This window comes from Cyanistes caeruleus, chromosome 3, assembly GCF_971803275.1.
Source record: "Cyanistes caeruleus chromosome 3, bCyaCae1.hap1.1, whole genome shotgun sequence".
NCBI lineage: Eukaryota > Metazoa > Chordata > Aves > Passeriformes > Paridae > Cyanistes > Cyanistes caeruleus.
The window spans coordinates 26064650-26081442 of record NC_141703.1 but is presented as its reverse complement, the minus strand read 5'-3'; the positions used below and the strand labels follow the sequence as shown (position 1 = coordinate 26081442).

Below are 16793 nucleotides of genomic sequence, written 5' to 3'. Positions count from 1 at the left end.
GCAGTTAAGGTTTTTTTTAAGTTTAAATTCCTGTGTGGATATAAAAAAGCAGAGCTGCTACCTTTGCTGGAAATGGTGTTTCTCACTAGTATTTCTTATGAGCAGATTGACTCGTGCTGTTTTAAAAATATTAGGCACACTATATCCATGTACACCCATATTCACACACACCTTATAGGACTCTCAGTCCTATAGTGCTTTTCTTACCCCTAACAATTTCTACTCTTTGGCCTCCCTGAAGCTAGCAAAAAGGAACCTTGGGGAAAAAAAACACGTATCTGATATTCAAAATAATAAATATATATTTAAATAATAGAAATATATATTTAAATAATAAATAATAACGATATTTCTTCCTAATAACTGTATTTCTTCTATTCTTGGATGGATAAAGAATCCTTATGGTCCCCACAGGCAGTCAAACCAATACTTCCAGCACAAATATTGTTAGGGAATTTCTCCTGATGCTCCTCCTCCACTTCTGGCTTTAAGAGTAGCAATGGCTGTGGGGTGGTGTATGAGGAACTGGACCACATTTCAGCACTGCTGATACATCAGACATAGGTGACGTGGCACACATGTCACATTTCACATTTTAGGAAGCATGAAGCCACTCCAGAGTAACTCCTGATAAGGCTGACAATCATCCTGGTATCATTATTTAGCAACTGCTCTGCAAACTTGAGAATGGAAGGCTTGCTCACTAAAATGCAGGGTACGAGACAAGAAAAGCTCTGAACGCCTCAGCCTGTGAAACACTCATCTGCTGTCTTCATCTGCCTTTGCAGGGAACACCATGTCTAAATGCCTACCCTTAAAGGGAAGTCACTATTTTAAGGGAGTCAATATTTTACTCTGGGAGCAGAACGATGATAATTTCTAGCACACACGTTCACCATAACATAAAAACTTCAGGGATAAGGTTCATATGTAAAAAGGGGGTGGGAGAGAAGTTAAGTAAGGTATATTTCCTTTTGCACCAGGTGGCAGAAAGGAAGGCTGTGAGCTTCACTGGTCCAAACGTCAGCTAAGCCTACCCTTTTGTACTCTGCCACTGTCACCAGCTCCTCCAGAAGTAAAGGATCAAAAGTAAATAGTATCCTTTTCTGCTGATCACACCACCAAAGCAGTTTTCAGATTCAAGGGTTTATTACTTTTGTTTCTTTGAATGCCTTTAAAAGCAACATGATATCATCTGCCCAGAAGAGAGCAGCATTGATACCCCGGGAAGGACAACCAAGGTATTCTCTCTTGCAAGACAGTGAGCTGGCTTGTACTGTTAGACAAACTACGGGGATCCAATTATTGCGCTGAAATTTAGGAATTATTTCCATTAATCAATTAATAACCTAAGCATTCTTAGTGGGAGCTTTTGTGTGTAACAAGCATAAATCTGAGTCAGCCACACAGTTGTGTTTGTGTTAGACCAAAAGAAACTGTTCATAACATTTGAGGCTTGAGTAAAAGTACACTGTGCTATAGACAAGGCTACCCTTGACGCACAGCAGATGTACCTTAATTAATCACAGAAACAGTCTGCTGTTTGCAGGGAACTTTTGATGCATCCATTTTAAAGGGCATACACACCAAAGGGCCTGATGTTGACAGATGAAGTATAACTGTTACCTTAACAAATCTACGGTTTCAGGATTTAGAGGAAAAAAGGATATTCTGCTTAACTGAGGCTTCCTTCTTTTCTTCCGTGGGACAACGTTGCCTCCTATTCGCACCTCTGCCAAGGATTTTCTGTGAGTCTGCGGCCATCTCTCCGGGCAGAGCTGATTGCTGAGCGTGCCTCTGCCCACGCTCCGCCAAGGCAGCGCTGGCGGCGACTCAAGCCCGGCTTGGCAGCGGCCCCGGCCGGCGCTCCCCGGCTGCGCTGCAATCACGCTCCGCTTGTGCCAGAACCCGAGCGACTTCGTGATGCCGCACAGTAATTTGAGCAGGACCATCCTCCTGCAGGAGCAGCCCTATACCCGCTGAAGCACAGAATTCCCTCCCTGCTCCCCGCACAAAAAAAGTAATAATTACGTTTTGCTGAACAATCACAGATTTTCACAGCACTGCAATGGCAGTTAAACCAAGTACAAACCTCTTTATTTTCTTTTCCTTGCCATTGGAGCTACTTTTACATTTCTGTGTGGGTGACTGCCTGTGATCCCGCAGAGGGAAGGTAGCTTTCCTAAAGAGTGTGCTGGAAGAACTGTTGATCTCCCTTGTGAAATCCCATCTGTTGTCTGCAGCAACTCTTACTTGCTGGCTGAAAAAGATAATGTTTCCCCAGCAGTAGCTGTAATTTTCCAAGCACTTTGCTGGGTGCAAAGTCAGAACTCGGTTCGAAAAAGGACAAGCAGGGATATAATTTTGCTCTTTCCATTCTGTTTTGCGGGGTGTTATGAATTAAGCTGCTGGCAATCTGGTAGGACTGAGTCCTTGTGAGCTTCAGGCTTTGTTCAAGACCTCTTAACATGAACAGTGTGTTAATTTTTGAGGTGGATTCTGGAAATGGGGAAGCCATTTTTTTTAGTATAATTTTCTGTATTATACTCCACGTTTTTTTCCAATCTGCATCTATTATTTAAAACGTATCTAAATGAATGTTAACTTACGGTGGGAACTAATCAGCAGAAGCTGAAGTTGGCAATATTTCAGTGTACTGGAAAAAGGTTCTTCACCCAGAGGGTGGCTGGGCACTGGAACAGGTCACCCAGGGAAGTGGTCGCAGCACCAAGTCTGACAGAGTTCCAGAAGCGTTTGGACAATGCTCTCAGGCACATGCTGTGACTCTTGGGTGTCCTCTGCAGGCTCAGAAGTTGGGCTTTTTTATGATCCTTCTGGGTCCATCTTTCAACCCAGAATATTCTGTGATTCTGACTGTAATGAATAATTAGGGGAGATTAAAAAGAACCATTTTTGGATTTGAGGGGAAAAAAAAAGAATCCCAAACCAAGCCAGCAAACTTAAATAATAACACAACCACCTCTTCTACCTCGTTATAGGGAAATTATTTGGGTTTGAAGAGCTGTACCTGAAACCACTTTCCCCCCGTACTAATGAGACATTTCCCTCGTGCTAAAACATTTGATTTTTTTTTTTTTTTCCCCACGACGTGAGCGAAATGTGAAACGCACACATCTAACCTGGGATTAGCACCAGATCCGCGTCTCCCAGCCGGGCCGGCCGGGCAGGGAAGGCGGGTCGGCCCCGCGGGCGCGGAGCTGCCCTGCCCTGCCGTGCCCTGCCCGCTGCCGGCCCGGGCACGGGGCGGGCCCGGCGGCCGCCCCCGCCCCTCGCAGGGCGGCAGAGAGTTGAACTGGGGAGCCGGAGCTCGGCGCGGGGCCGCGGCCGCGGCGCTGCTCGGCCTGGGAGCGCCCGCCCGCCGGGCGCCAGCGGGGCGGCCGATGGCGGGGCGAGAGGACGGGCGGGACTGGGCGTACAGGTAGGGCTGCCGACAGGGCTGCCGACAGGGCTGCCGACAGGGCTGGGCTCGGGGGGCGCCGGCCGCGCAGGGAGGGCGAGCTGTGCCCCCCGAGCTCGGAGCCGGCCCTGCCGGGGGCCGCGGCCGGGGGAAGCCCTCACACACCGGCCCGGGCGCGGCTGAGGGCAGCGAGCGGCCGCCGCAGCCTTCCCTGCCCCAGGACAGGCGGAGGAGGGGGCTCCCCCAAAACCCTGCGTCTTCGCTCTTTGTTTTTTTCCTTTTCTGCCTTAGGAATGGAGTGGAGCATGAAATTAATCTGTATTTGCTGTCTGGGCAGTCGCAGTCGTAAATGAGAGATGTGTGTTTATGGACGTGTGAGAGTGTTTTGTGTGTGTGTGTTTTCATGTTCTGTGTCTTCAAAGAAATCCGTGTCGGTATCGTTGATTTTTACACTTGTAGTTTTTGTGTCAGATTTGAGGAGTACATGAATAATAAGGTATTCTTCTAAGCAGCCAACAATGTAATACCCACTTGGGGTCTGAATATTTAATTGTTCCTCATCTGATTCATGCTTTATACCTGTGACGCTCCTGTGAGCCAGTTTTCCCAAGGCTGTGCTGATGCTGCTCCATGGCCAGATTCCTTCTTCATGAATGAAACAGGCAGTGTTTTGGGAAGTTAAATCCTGAAGTCTGTCTAGAAACCTTGTCTGGCTGGCAGATCCCTCTGCCTGTTTAACTTCTGTGAAGCCCATTGATGTCCTGTACTCAGGTGGTAATTTGCAGGTATGGAACACCCTGGGAAGTTGCGATAAATCTAATTTAGCGAGGTGAGTTGGTATATTAGAGCAGAATGAGCCATGGAATTCTGATGCTCTGTCATTATTGTGCTGCCTGAGATAATGTGCTGTAACACTGAAACAATTGCATAAGATAATAAAATAAGCATTTTGGTACTACACATGAAGAAGGCAGATTGACACAAGGATTTGTCTTTTTTCATGTTGTATATTTTCATGCAGATAATTTCAGAAATTGCCAATTTAAAAATAACCTTTGTAACTTGTTACACTTGTACTTTCTGTTGTCATTTTTGTGCACAGAACTGCCTGTGAAGAGAATTCAGGCCATATTGGAGCTGTTGTGCTGTACCTCATACTTTTCAACTGTTTGTCTGTGTTGTGGAGAAAAATACCTCCCAGACTTTTATGTGGCCATAATTTTGTGTCAGTTTGGTACATGATGGGTCCTTTGCTCCAAAAATGCCTTGCTTAAAAACCCAGTGAACTCTGTGAAACTGAGTGAACAGTGCATGTTTAAATTAATTTACTTAAACAGCTTTGATATGCTAAATGGAGTGTAACAGTTTGTGTAAAGTAGGTTTTTGCTGGGAGGAGGGAGCCTTAAGCTGCTTTTAGAAATAGCAACTGTAAGTTATTTAAAGCATACTTGCTTTTTTTTATTTTTCTTCAGCTGTAGGTATGTAGAAACATTATTATAGGAGTTCTTTTTATTTTGTAGGGTTGATCCATATGGGTTTGAAAGGCCAGAAGACTTTGACTATGCATCCTATGAAGCATTCTTTTCCAGATACCTAGTGGTACTCACTAGAAGAGCAATAAAATGGTCCAAGCTCCTAAAGGGGAATAACAGTATACAGAAGAGTTTAAAAGGTGAGCTTCGTGTCTCATTATAGGTAAAACTGCGTTATGTTAGGGTTCAATAGATTTCTGTTTTTGAATGTTGAATACTATTTCTGTCTTCAAATGAAAGCCAGTAGTATAAACAGTAATAATGCATAAGCAGGTATGCTGTTGTTAGAGGGATTTCATTAAAACCTTCCAAAGGAGTCATCCCTCTTCAGGCAACAAATATCTTGTTACATCTGTAACCCAGCTATTGTGGACACTGACACTCCAAGATGCCGTTCTGCAGCTGTTGGCTGTATCGTACTCTGTGCTCTCTTTAAAAAGACGTGAGATTATGTAGAAGATGCTGTCTTGGACCCCAGGGATCAGGATGTTAGTGCTCTCAGTTGCTGCCTCTTTAACAGTTCTTTAGGCTGCTGAGATTTTTCCAGCCCTCCTTATCCTCCTTTTGTAAAATAACATTAACCATGCAGCTAAAAAGGTGTGTGCTGAGAGCTGATGAGAAATGCCTTACTAAGTGAAGAAAGTGAGATTAATGCAGGGACTAATGCAACATTGGATAAAATGCAGATGGAAGTGTTAATATCTCCTTCAAAGAGCATGAAAACCTCTAGTAATGTGTTATCTCTTGCAAGAGATACAGGTAGAAACAGAGAGAGTCAGAAGGTGTTAGAGAATCTTGTGAAACTAAAGGGTGGAGTTTCCTCCCACTCTCTCTGGGTTGTTTCCATATAAGCATCTAAATTTTCCTGTTCGGTTTAAATGGTGCTAATGAGGTTGCTTTCTCTTTGGGTGTCTTCTGGAATTGGACAAAGTTCTCTGAAGTACGTTAAGGAAAAATTGAGTAAAACTAGAGAAAGATTATTCAGATATTGTAACATGGGTAAAGTATTTAGAGCCGTGCTCCAGGCACAGCCTTTGGCTCATGATTCTGATGGTTTTGTTGTTTTGGGGTTGTTTTTTTCCCTGGCACCAGGAATGGGATGATAACTAGTGAGACATTTTAAATATAGCAGTGTATTTTGTGTACAGATGTCTGTTTTAAGGGTGTGAAATTCCAGAAAATGTAGGTTTGAGCTATAGCTGCTAGATCATATGCTGCTAAGAAGAAAGTATCTGCTTCTACTGTATTATTTTTTCTTAGAAATGTAAAGATGCTTTTGTTTGGGGTGTCAAGTTTGAATGCAGTGCAAACTTCATGCCATTTTGAATTAGTGAGGATTTTGAGATTTTGCAGAATTTAGTTTTCTAGTTGAGGAGAAATAATCTCAGTTTTGATTCATACCTTTCTTTTAATGTGTGACTGGTAGCAGTGGCAGCTTTTAGCAATTTCTGTGAGTTCACTTCATTTCTCTTTGTGTTCCTAGTTTTAGCATTTTAGAAACAGAATGTTACTGTGATACTAACTATGAATCTAACTATGAATGCCTTTGGTCTTATTTTGGAGGCAAAACTTTGACCAAATCTCTCAATTTGTCCACCAGGCTTCAGAACCAATCGCCATGCTGCTCCACTGGGCACATAATGGAAGCAGCCTTTAACATGGCTTTGATTGTCTCCAGCAGGTTGCTCTTTTTGGAAACTGGGATTCTGTAAATCCTCTGAGGGGGCACAGGCAATGGCTCTGGGCTGTTGCACGTCCTTGTGGGCTGGTGCATCATCTTCAGCGTTACTGAAGATCTTCTGGATTCTTCTAGATTTTCTCTGGATTTCTAGGCTGTGGATTCTCACATATACATGTAATTCCAGGGAGCATTACAAGGATAAGTAATATTGAGGAAATGTAGTTGAAGTGTAGATTCAGAGTTATTACTGACTTAAAAAGTTATTAAGCTTTCTGCATTAGCCTCATCTGATACTTCAGAGGAGGAGAGTGAATAGCTGACCTATGCAATTACTGATTTTTAAATACTTTCCTTCTCATTTCAGTATTAAGATTGAAGTCTGTGACATGCACATGGAATTGTGTAAGCAGGTGTGTGCTTTATCCTGCAAGATGATTATGAAGTGATTACCTTGTGGGCAAATAGCAGAAGCTCTGCTGGTTACTCACTGAATTTCCCTCCTCCAGTACCTGACTTCATTGCTATGAAGCTTTGCTCAGAGCTGCCGGCTCTGCCATAAGCTAGAACTGAGAAGAATATTTGACCTGCCTCCCCAAACACAGTAGCTGTGAACCAGTGTTTTGTGTCCTGCTGTGAGTAGATATGAGAGACAGTGTATGTGTGGTATCTCAGTAGTTCCACACCCATTTGTCTACACATGGAGAAGCTCATAATTTCTGCCCAGGCGAACAGGAAGAAGTGATGACCTGTGTTAATTTTCCAGTTTGGAAATGTGGCATGTTCACATGCTACTGAGTTTGCCTCATATCCAGGGTGGTTTGTATGTATGTAATTCTGTTCCACTATAAAGAAAAATAATTAGACTATGCTTTGACAATGGTAATTAAGCAGTGTATCCTGTTGTTCTGTATTGCAGCCTGCTGGCAGGGTGGGTCATGGGAATTTTGGCTGACAGTTCCTTTCACTCATTCCCCAGTTTCTTCCTTTTTCTTATTTTTCTGGTATTTTTTTTGTTTCCCCCTCTTATCTTCACCTTGCTTCCACAGCACATGAGAGTTTGTAGTCATTGTTTTTCACCTGCCTTCTTTCTCTCTCTCCCTCCGCCACTACTGAAATCCTCTCAATTTTTTTCCTTGCTTCATTCAGCTCTATCTCTATGGGACCAAAATACAACTTTATGCTCTATTTTGTTTACAGGTGGGCAACACACTGACATAATTGGTCAAAGTATCCAAATTCTGACCAAATTCATGCTACGTAAAAGAATTTGGTTGTTAGTGGATTAGTCAAAAGTGACCAGTAGCAGAAGATACTTTCTGGTCCTTGATAAAATACAGTGAAAGGGAAAAGCAAATGTATTAAACAGTGGTTATAACAGGAGCACTTCTGTTCCAACCCAGGGCTTGGTGGAAGAAAAGGCAGTTTGACGGGAACTTTTAAGATTTACAGCACTGATCTGCTCTGTGTCTTCTGTTACATATTCATGAAATAAAGCTTTCAGTTCTTTGTATGCTGTTTCCAGCTCTTCTATAGAATTTTTCTTCTAGGGCCCAGGTTTATTTCCTCAACATTCAACAGTAATTTTTAGTACCTGAAAAAGTAGAAGTGCAGATGGTTCTTGAAATCGCACTCTTCTAATATTTTCAGTTTTAAATGTTCGGGGTTTTTTTGCTACATAAACTGTGTCTATGCTGTAGAGTGAAACAATGTTAATGGGGGGAAAAGGCAGTACAACACTTACCTTGAAGCAGAAATCTCCAAAATTCTCATATTCTACCATCAAACAAGGACAGGCAGGTTGAAATTACTTATTTTTACATCTTGTTACTATAAGTAATGTACGGTATTAGAAAGATGTTATTTTTCTGCATATTTTTATCTTGAAGTTACTTTGGGTATTTATCATCACTGTTAGACTGCTACCCTATCAGGTAGCTGTTTTTTCTTGTAAAAAGGAAACCACATTCATAAAGTGTGATTCTAGGCTTTTGAAACTAGCACTAAGTGTCAGAGGCAATTGAATTATTAAGAGGGGGAGAGGGTTTCTTAACAATTGCCGTTTCATATTTTGTTAATGAACAGAGGCAAAAATTTTACATTAAGGTATTTCTTACCTATGTATGTTCTAGAATTTAGGCCACATAATATGATTGTCCTGTGAGAGATCCTGTGTGCAGTACTTGGGGCTGCACAACAGTGCTACATTTCAGATCAAGACCTTGGTTTACAACTGGCATTGGATGTGTGGGTGGAGACCCATGCATGATCTGACTTCATCTGGGAAAGCTTCTCAGATGTTACAGTGGGAGGATACTCTGCAGTGTGAACTGTTGTTGTGGACTTCTTAGTTCCCAAGGATATGTGGAAGAGAGCCTAAAAATATTTATATATATATATATATTTGGATAAACACAATTCTATTTATAGAATATGATATATCTATATCTATCTAAATATATGAATGATCTATATAAATATATAAATGATATATATTAAACTGCAGCTGTCATTTTCATAACTACTTTGCTATTTCTAAATGCCAGTTTGCAGATCCTGTCAAGTATTACAATAGTGTGAGGAAAAAAAGCACAATGTAAAGGGCTTTTGGATTCCTCAGGGAGTGAGGGAGCTGGGTCAGAAGTCACTTGGGGTGATCCAAGCCCCTGGCTATCTATTGCCATGAGAACGATGACACTGAGGAATAATGAGTATGTGCTGTGCTGCAGGCTGCTTTCTCCTTGTGCTACTGTCAAAGGCTTGTCCATGCTTCTACTGGATTTAATGTGTATTGTTGGATATCAGTGTTGGCTGTGCTTCCAGAGTTTGCAATTGTTCCAGAAAAAAATACCATTGGGATTATGTGTTAAAATGTGATAATACAGTATTTTAGCCAGTAAGTTTGTTTCTAGACTCATCTGAATGTCTCTTTGTTAACTTAAATGGGACTGATTCTTGATAATCATTCCTGTATTTGCTATGTCAATTTACAGGATTTCTTGAGCATTACAGTTCAAAATCTTGTAAAAAATATTAAGTGGGGGTTATTGAACCGCCATGGAAACAAGTGAATTATTTCCAGTCTAAAAGAAGGTTGTAGTTAAGGTGACTTTATGACTAGAACTGTAGAATCTGTAACCTGTAATATAAATCCTCATTGAAAAGCCAAGCAAAAACTGTACCCTGAAGACCAGGCATTTATTACGAATATGTTTCTTTGGGAGAAAACACCAGATTTTCCGTGGGTGAAATGCTCGTTAAATGTGCATGTTTATGTTGGGTGACACGAGGGAAGCAGCTTTGGGTCCTAAAGGATATACAGCTGTAATTAGGTGGAGTGTATTGAGAAGGTGTCTGGCTGGGTTTTACAACCTTGCTTCACTCTGCTGTTTTTCAGGCCTTTAATTTAGGCAGCATTTATTACAGAACTGTGTGATTCAATAAAACCTGGCTAGGTAGTGATAATGTTGTGTGTGGTAGAATGTGGGCGGAATAAAATCCTCACTCAGATTTGAGTCCCATAAAATTTCGAGAGGAGAAGTTGATGCTTTTATTGATACAACATGATTCATTTAGTACAAAATGTCTGTTTCATTTGTAGTTTTCTTCTCCCCAAAGGAAAGAGAAGAATCTCAAACATTCAGCTGTCTTTTTGGGTCAGAAAAGGTAACACTGATTTAGGATTATGTACCCATAAACAGCATTGACTCCTTATTAATATTTTTCATACCATTCCCAGGAGGAAGCTGCTTTTGTTGTCATTAGCTTGATGCTTCTTCCTGTAATCTTTCATCATAGCTATTTACACTGAATCATCTGCTTAAAAAAAAACCCTGAAGCACACCCTTATGATGAAAATGATGCAGGAGATAAGAGCTACTTTAGATTTGAAAAGACTTCCACAGTTATTCTAGGAAAAAGTCATCTGCTGCTCACTCACATCTCCACTTCTTCCAGGGCTCATTCAGACAGGAGGCATATTCCTCAGTTTCTGCTGTATTTCAGAGGTCAGGCACTAAGCTGAAGCGCTAGGGTTATGCTAATGTGACCATTGATGCTAGAGCCATCATGTCAGAGGCCACTGGTGATGTAGGAAAAGTCAAGTCAGTGCTTGTCTGAATGAAAAAGGACAAAGATCAAAGGGAAACTGTTGCTTGTATCTCCATCCAGGAAAGTAGAAAAGGAAAGGATTCAAAATTCTAGCAAGGGAAGAGAGGAGGGAGGAAAACCTGAGTGTGAAGATCTGAGAGGGAAGTCTGAGTGACAAGAACTTAGGAGTGAATCTAAAATATACCATGCAGCTGAGAAGTAAATCCTAAGCTTATCCTAAAACGGTAGCATAGGAGAGAAAATATAATAATCTTCAGTCAAGTGTTTTCCTATGATGTCTTAACTTCAGGCTGCTCATTTGAAAAAGAATAATATGGATGGATTATTTATTTATTTGTTTAAGAATGAACAAACAAAACCAAACTTCTTGTCTTGCAGTGAAGAGATATATCAGGAAAGGCATCCCCAATGAACACCGTGCATTGGTCTGGATGATCGTGAGTGGGGCCCAAACCAATATGGAACAAAACCCTGGGTATTACCACAGACTGCTTGAAGGAGAGAAGAATGCCAAGCTGCTTGAAGCAATCAAAACAGGTTATTTCTCTTGATAATGCTGTTTATCTGTATTTATCCATCCTATGTCTTTAAGTGTTAGAGATCAAGTTATGTCATGGAAAACTTAATGTTTCTGTAGTAGTGGTTTAAGTGCTGAAATAACATTTAAATTAGATTAGCCATAAGCTCCTTAACAGCACAGATCTTTCCAGGTTCATCATGTGGTTAAAAGCATTAAGGAATGCTTTTAAGAAAGATTAGAAATAATTTGAGAAGGACTAAACTAGAAAACATTACAGTATCATCTAAGTGATTGAAGAGTTGTAACTTTGAGCCATGACACTTGCCTTTGAGTCTGTTTCTCCTTAATTCTATCCCATAGGACACTGGAGAAGCAACAGGGATGGTTGAAGATCTGGTACAGAGGCCCATATGAGACAGTTGAACTATGCTAGGATTTTAGGTTGAGTAAGAAGACTGATCAGAAAAAGCTGTTGATAGATTTATATGAATTATAAATGGTGCAGAGAGGGTGAATGAGGAGCAATTGTTTGTTTCTTGTAACATTAGAACCAAGGACACTGAAGTTTGCTATGCTGCAGGTTTAGAAGAGTTGTGGCACCTGTTGCTGCAGGGGTTAGAAGTTTGAACTGGTTTAAACAAAATTTGATAAACTGATAGATGGGGGAATCCACTTGATGCATGAAATATTAAACACTAAAAGTAAATCCCTGGGAGAAATGTAGGAGGTGAAATACCCCTGCTCTATTAGTCTGTTTTCATGTGTGCTTTCTGTGAACATTGATCACTGATCAGTGGCCAATACTGGTGGCAGGGTATAAGGGCAACCAGAACTTAGGCTGGCCCATTGGGAGGAAAAAGGCAGCACGTGAGGACAAACAAGTAGGAGTTTGATGTAACTGATCCTTGTCCTGAAACCTGCTACAGCAGAGCCTTTGTGGCTGAATTGCCAATTAGAAAGTCAAGAGGTTGGGCCCTGCTCTGGAACAATCCTGCAGCTATTTGCTTAGAAAGGCAGGTTGTCTTTTTTTCTCTTGGAAAAACACAGGTACTTAAAGTCTGGGCTTTATGGATTTTTATTGGAGTTGGATAAACATCCAAACACTTTCGGTTTATGTGGAGTTTCTTCTCTGCCTTTCCCTGCAACAGCACTACTTTGGGCTTTTGAGACTACACGCCTTAGCAAGGTATTTAGGAGCATAAACTTTATGTTCCTATGAATATGGAGACTTGCCAGAAATCTGCAGGCTTATATCCTGCTCAGAACAAGAAACAGCAGAGCTCCTATTATGAATAAGGAAGGAGCTAGTAAGACGACTTTCTAAAGTCCATCTTGGGAAGGGTCTGGAGAGGCATCAAACTATTCCGATGGAGTAAAATTAGTGCAAGAGAGAATTGAAAACAGCTTTTTTTCCAGTACTAGACAAAGATGTGAAGAGTCAGTAGGTGGCTTTCCCCACAGATTGAAATGAAATAAAAATATTTTTCTCGGGGAGGAAAAATACTGGGAGATGATAAAGATTTATTTGTGAACTATGGAGGAAATAAAGTTTCAGAAGAGCTACTGCATTGATTGGAATACTGCAGAAGAGAGAATTAACATGGAACAAGTGAGGGGAAAGATAAAGAAAATGGTATGGAAGATTTTATTGGAGGGGAAATAATATAATGAAGAGTTCACACACTCCTTCAGAAATGAAGAACCAGTGTGGATATAGGAGGGATGAAAGGAACAAAGTACTTAAAGTGAATGAACCTTTGTGGTTAGTGTGTTTAATGAACTTGTGCTCCTGTTGACTGTGCACATATTACAGTGGGCTTTGGCTGAAGATTCTTTCTGTGTGAATTTGACCTTCCTTTTGTTTCTACGAGTGTTGTTTTCCCATTACTGTAAACAATATGTTTGAAACTAGTTTTCATATGGTAAAGTCTTTAATGTGGTATAATCAGGTTAAAAAGAGCAGGTAGACTGTGTAAAGAAATGGTCTAATCTTTAAAGAAAAATCTGATTAGTAATAGCAATGGAAGTTTTTCAGCTAATTAAATCTATAATCTGTTCTTTCACCATTTTTGCCCTTTAACTTCCTGATTCTGAACTGATGAGCTTTTTTGCTACTTTTATATGGTATTTGCTGTTTGAACATTTTTGTTTTTTTGAGAAAAATGTAGAAGGGAACAGGCTTCTTACTCTAACCATTAAAAAGAGCTTAAAGAATGCAGGTGTCTAAATTTTTGTGTCATAGTTTAAATACACATTTAAAAGGTCATGCATTCCAGCAACACTTTGTTTTTCATGGCCTATTATAGGAAAGTTTAGTAGGACAAATGATCTTGTAAGCTAAAAAGTGGCTGTCCTAATGCAGAGGCTATGTGCTGGGTTCAAAAAGACTGGACTGTAAGTTGTAGCTTCCTTGGAGTAAGCTCCCCTTAGGCTGGGCTGTTTTGAATTTCAACTCTTGTATCTTGTTTTTATTCTCCATTGAAAAAACATGCTTTTTGGCCCAAAGTGTGTCTATGTCTGTAAGTGCTCAGGCATGTACATGCTGCTAATTTGTGTTTCCACACTTGCATTTCATGAGGAGGGACTGTAGGTGCTGTGAAACCTACGATTTGATGCTTATCAGTCAGTCCCAGAGCCTGAGCTGTGCTGTGTGACAGCTGGCATAAGGATCTGACTGGGGACTGGATCATAGTTAATGATGGGTTCAGAAAAGTAATTCAAACAATGGCCATTGCCATTTCACTGGAGACGGGAAATATTTTTCTGTCAAAGCACTAAGAAGCGTCTCTGAAACTGAGTGGAAGTTGGGAATTTTCGGGTGAGTTTAAAGCATTTAACCATGCAAGAGGAAGGGGAAGAGCATTGTCAACTCTTGTGACTCTCTGTAAGAGGAGCACTATCAGGTCATATCCAAGCAGCTGCCTCATCTGGTCTTTGGTGTACCAGAACAGCTGAAGGGAGAATTGGAGGAGTAAAGGGTGTAGTGACACTTCCTTAGAATGTTTTTCCTAGTCTCCAGTTATCTGCTGTTTGGAGAGTTGCCAAGACATATGCTCTATGTTTGTACCTAATAATGCTGGATGGGAAAAAAATTCACAAAACCCCTCCTGGTTGCTCCTTTTTCATGTTGTTTACCATGCTCATGACTGTGCAGATTTGTGCTGCAAAATGCTGTTAAGCATCTCCCGCTAAACTAAGGAGCTTTTATCCACCTGGGTTTATGCTATGTATGGTAACCATTTTATATCTGTGGTCTTTTTCATTACCACTCTTTTCTGTAATTTCTCTAATTCTGGTAGCATCTTTTGGAGATGAAGGAGATTGGAATTTTTATGCATGTGCTTCTCAGATTTATACAGGGGCAATATTGTTCTTTTGTAGGAATCCTAACCCTGTTGGCTTTCTTGATTGCTGAAAGCTCTTGAACTGTTACTTGGTATTGAGGGTTGTGAGGGTCAATTCTTCTGACTTTAGTTAATGACAAACTTGGCTTTAACTTAAAACAAGCAAACCCCCCCGAGCCTCCAAAACAATTTATAGTTCTAGGTGTTGCAGGGAAAAGCTTGAAAATGACTACTAAATACTCAGTTATAAGAAATCTAAAATATTCTCTAAGTATACTGTTTTTACAAGTTGCAATTTATGATCTGACCTCGTTATTCTGGATTTGTGGAGTTTTTGAGTGCTTGTAGTTGGCAGTTGTAGTGAATTTTTGCTCTGCTTTCTACTGTGTAAAAAAAGAAAAAATTACCTGCCTGGAAGCTCTTCAGAGCAGATGCAGTCATGGATGTAGCAGTGGCAAAGAAATGACCATAAGTGGAGTAGGATATGTTAGTTATAAAAATACTTGTGTAATTTACCTGACCACCTATGTGTTTGAGTGGGAAATACTTGGATATGAAAGTAAAAGTGCCGTGGTTTAGGAAATGTATTCTTCAATTTAGCACTACCACTAAAACCAGGGTTCCTCTCCCAGCCTCCAGTTGGAGGGACAAAAGGCAAAGATCACAGGTTGAGATAAGAACCATTTACTGGAAACAGCGATGAGATACAAAATGAACAGTAACAGCAGCAATATTAATAACAAAAGGTATATTAAACAATTCACACAGAAAGAAAACAAATTATAATTGACAATACCAGGTGGCTCCCTCCCACTGTCTCCACTGGATGGAACCCCTTCTCCCTGGAAGACAGTCCCTTTCCCAGAACCCTGGCAGCGATGAGGTGGTTGCTGGAGCAACCTCCAGGCCCTATAGCCACACCCCCTCCCAAGTACTGTAGAAATCAACTCTGTCCTGGCTGGAATCAGGACCAAAAGGAAGGATGAGATAGCAAGGTGAAGAAGGTTGTTTTGTAGAAGCCTGACCTTCAAAGTACCCTAAGTAGGAAAAGCATGAGTCTGGTTCCAAAAGCATTGATTTTCTGGACTGTGCTTTCAAATCTCTTTGCTCCAGAAATAGCATGAGTGACTGTGGTTCTTGGTACCAAAATAGACATCTGTTTCATTAACTGAGGCTAATGTGTTCTGCCTGTTTGTGTTACTGAATGAGGTAGAAATACTGCAGACCCGGGAGAGAGAAGGAAAGAAGCCAATGGGCTTCTCATGGTTGCTGCACAGAGATAAATCACCAGCAAAACTGGTGGTTGGTTTTGTTTCATAGCAGCATAAAAGTGCCATCTCAGAGCTGAAAGAATGCCTAAAAAATTGCTATTGGGATTTAATCTGAATTTACTACAAAGAGTACTAGTCTTTTCATTGTGACCTTCTTCCTGGTCCTTTACTCCCATACTTGTTTATTTATAAGCAGATCTGCATATAATGACAGGATAGTCATAATTATGGGATTTATCTTTACACTTAGCACTGTAAGATTCTGATGTTCATTTTGCTGCTTAAAAAGAACCTTGATTTTTTTTTTTTTTTTTTTTTCCCAAAACTGGACTAATTTGAGGCTGTGTTCCTTTGGACAGTAATGTCTATTTAAAAGCAAAGCAGATTGAGGGAGAGTAGGTCAGAGGGCAGGCTGTGCAGAGCATGAGAAGGAGGTGTTTGGATGTCTCTCCTGGAACAGATGTATTAAATTAGATGTAAGTGGTGAAGCCAGATGAGCAACCTTTGCCCATGCCTGCCATTTGCCTCAAGTCATATCTCACCCTCATCTTGTAGCATGGTAAAACATATTGGCTCGTGTGTGCCCGTGGAGTGGGTTGAGTTTCCCTCACCTTGAGTCAGAGGAGGCTCAGAACTGGAGGGGGAGGGAGAAAGGGCAGGATGTAGAGGGAATGGGACCCTCTGCTCTTGTGCTCAAAGTAATAATCTGGCACAAGTAGGCTTGTCAGACCATGCTTCATATCTTCTATTAAGGGTAAAGCCTTTTAGCTCTTGTATCTTGTTTTTTCTCTCCATCCCCTTGCCCTAAACTAAAGTATTGTTACTAAAGGAAAGTTTTAAATCCTTCATAAAACTAGGGAAGGCTTCCCCCAGTCCTTGTGGGGAAAAAAATTGCTCTGGAATCAGAAAACAAGTTGCAG

At 41.0% G+C, this 16793-nt stretch overlaps 1 protein-coding gene and 1 long non-coding RNA gene across 5 annotated transcripts in view; one reads left to right on the top strand and one right to left on the bottom strand.

Annotated features, from left to right (window-relative positions):
• Nucleotides 1–891: 891 nt before the first annotated feature.
• Nucleotides 892–3232, bottom strand: LOC147654024 (uncharacterized). Of its 2 annotated transcripts, XR_015284262.1 has the most exons (4): nt 3141–3232; nt 2610–2874; nt 2093–2260; nt 892–2000 (listed from the first exon to the last, which is right to left on the bottom strand). It is a non-coding gene; the product is annotated as an uncharacterized LOC147654024 (long non-coding RNA). The 2 variants fall into 2 exon arrangements; XR_015284261.1 differs by lacking the exon at nt 892–2000 and having other exon boundaries at nt 2076–2260.
• A 93-nt stretch (nt 3233–3325) lies between these two features.
• The window catches only part of GRTP1 (growth hormone regulated TBC protein 1), a 34264-nt gene continuing 20796 nt past the window's right edge, over nt 3326–16793 (top strand). The window contains exons 1-3 of one of the 3 annotated variants that reach the window (XM_086880247.1): nt 3326–3439; nt 4939–5090; nt 11117–11275. In XM_086880247.1, the coding sequence (XP_086736373.1) occupies nt 3402–3439; nt 4939–5090; nt 11117–11275 (349 nt within the window). In that variant the 5' untranslated portion in view covers nt 3326–3401. Of the gene's footprint in view, nt 3440–4105; nt 4204–4938; nt 5091–11116; nt 11276–16793 lie in introns of those variants that run through there. The other 2 variants (XM_086880245.1, XM_086880246.1) reach the window with 2 other exon arrangements.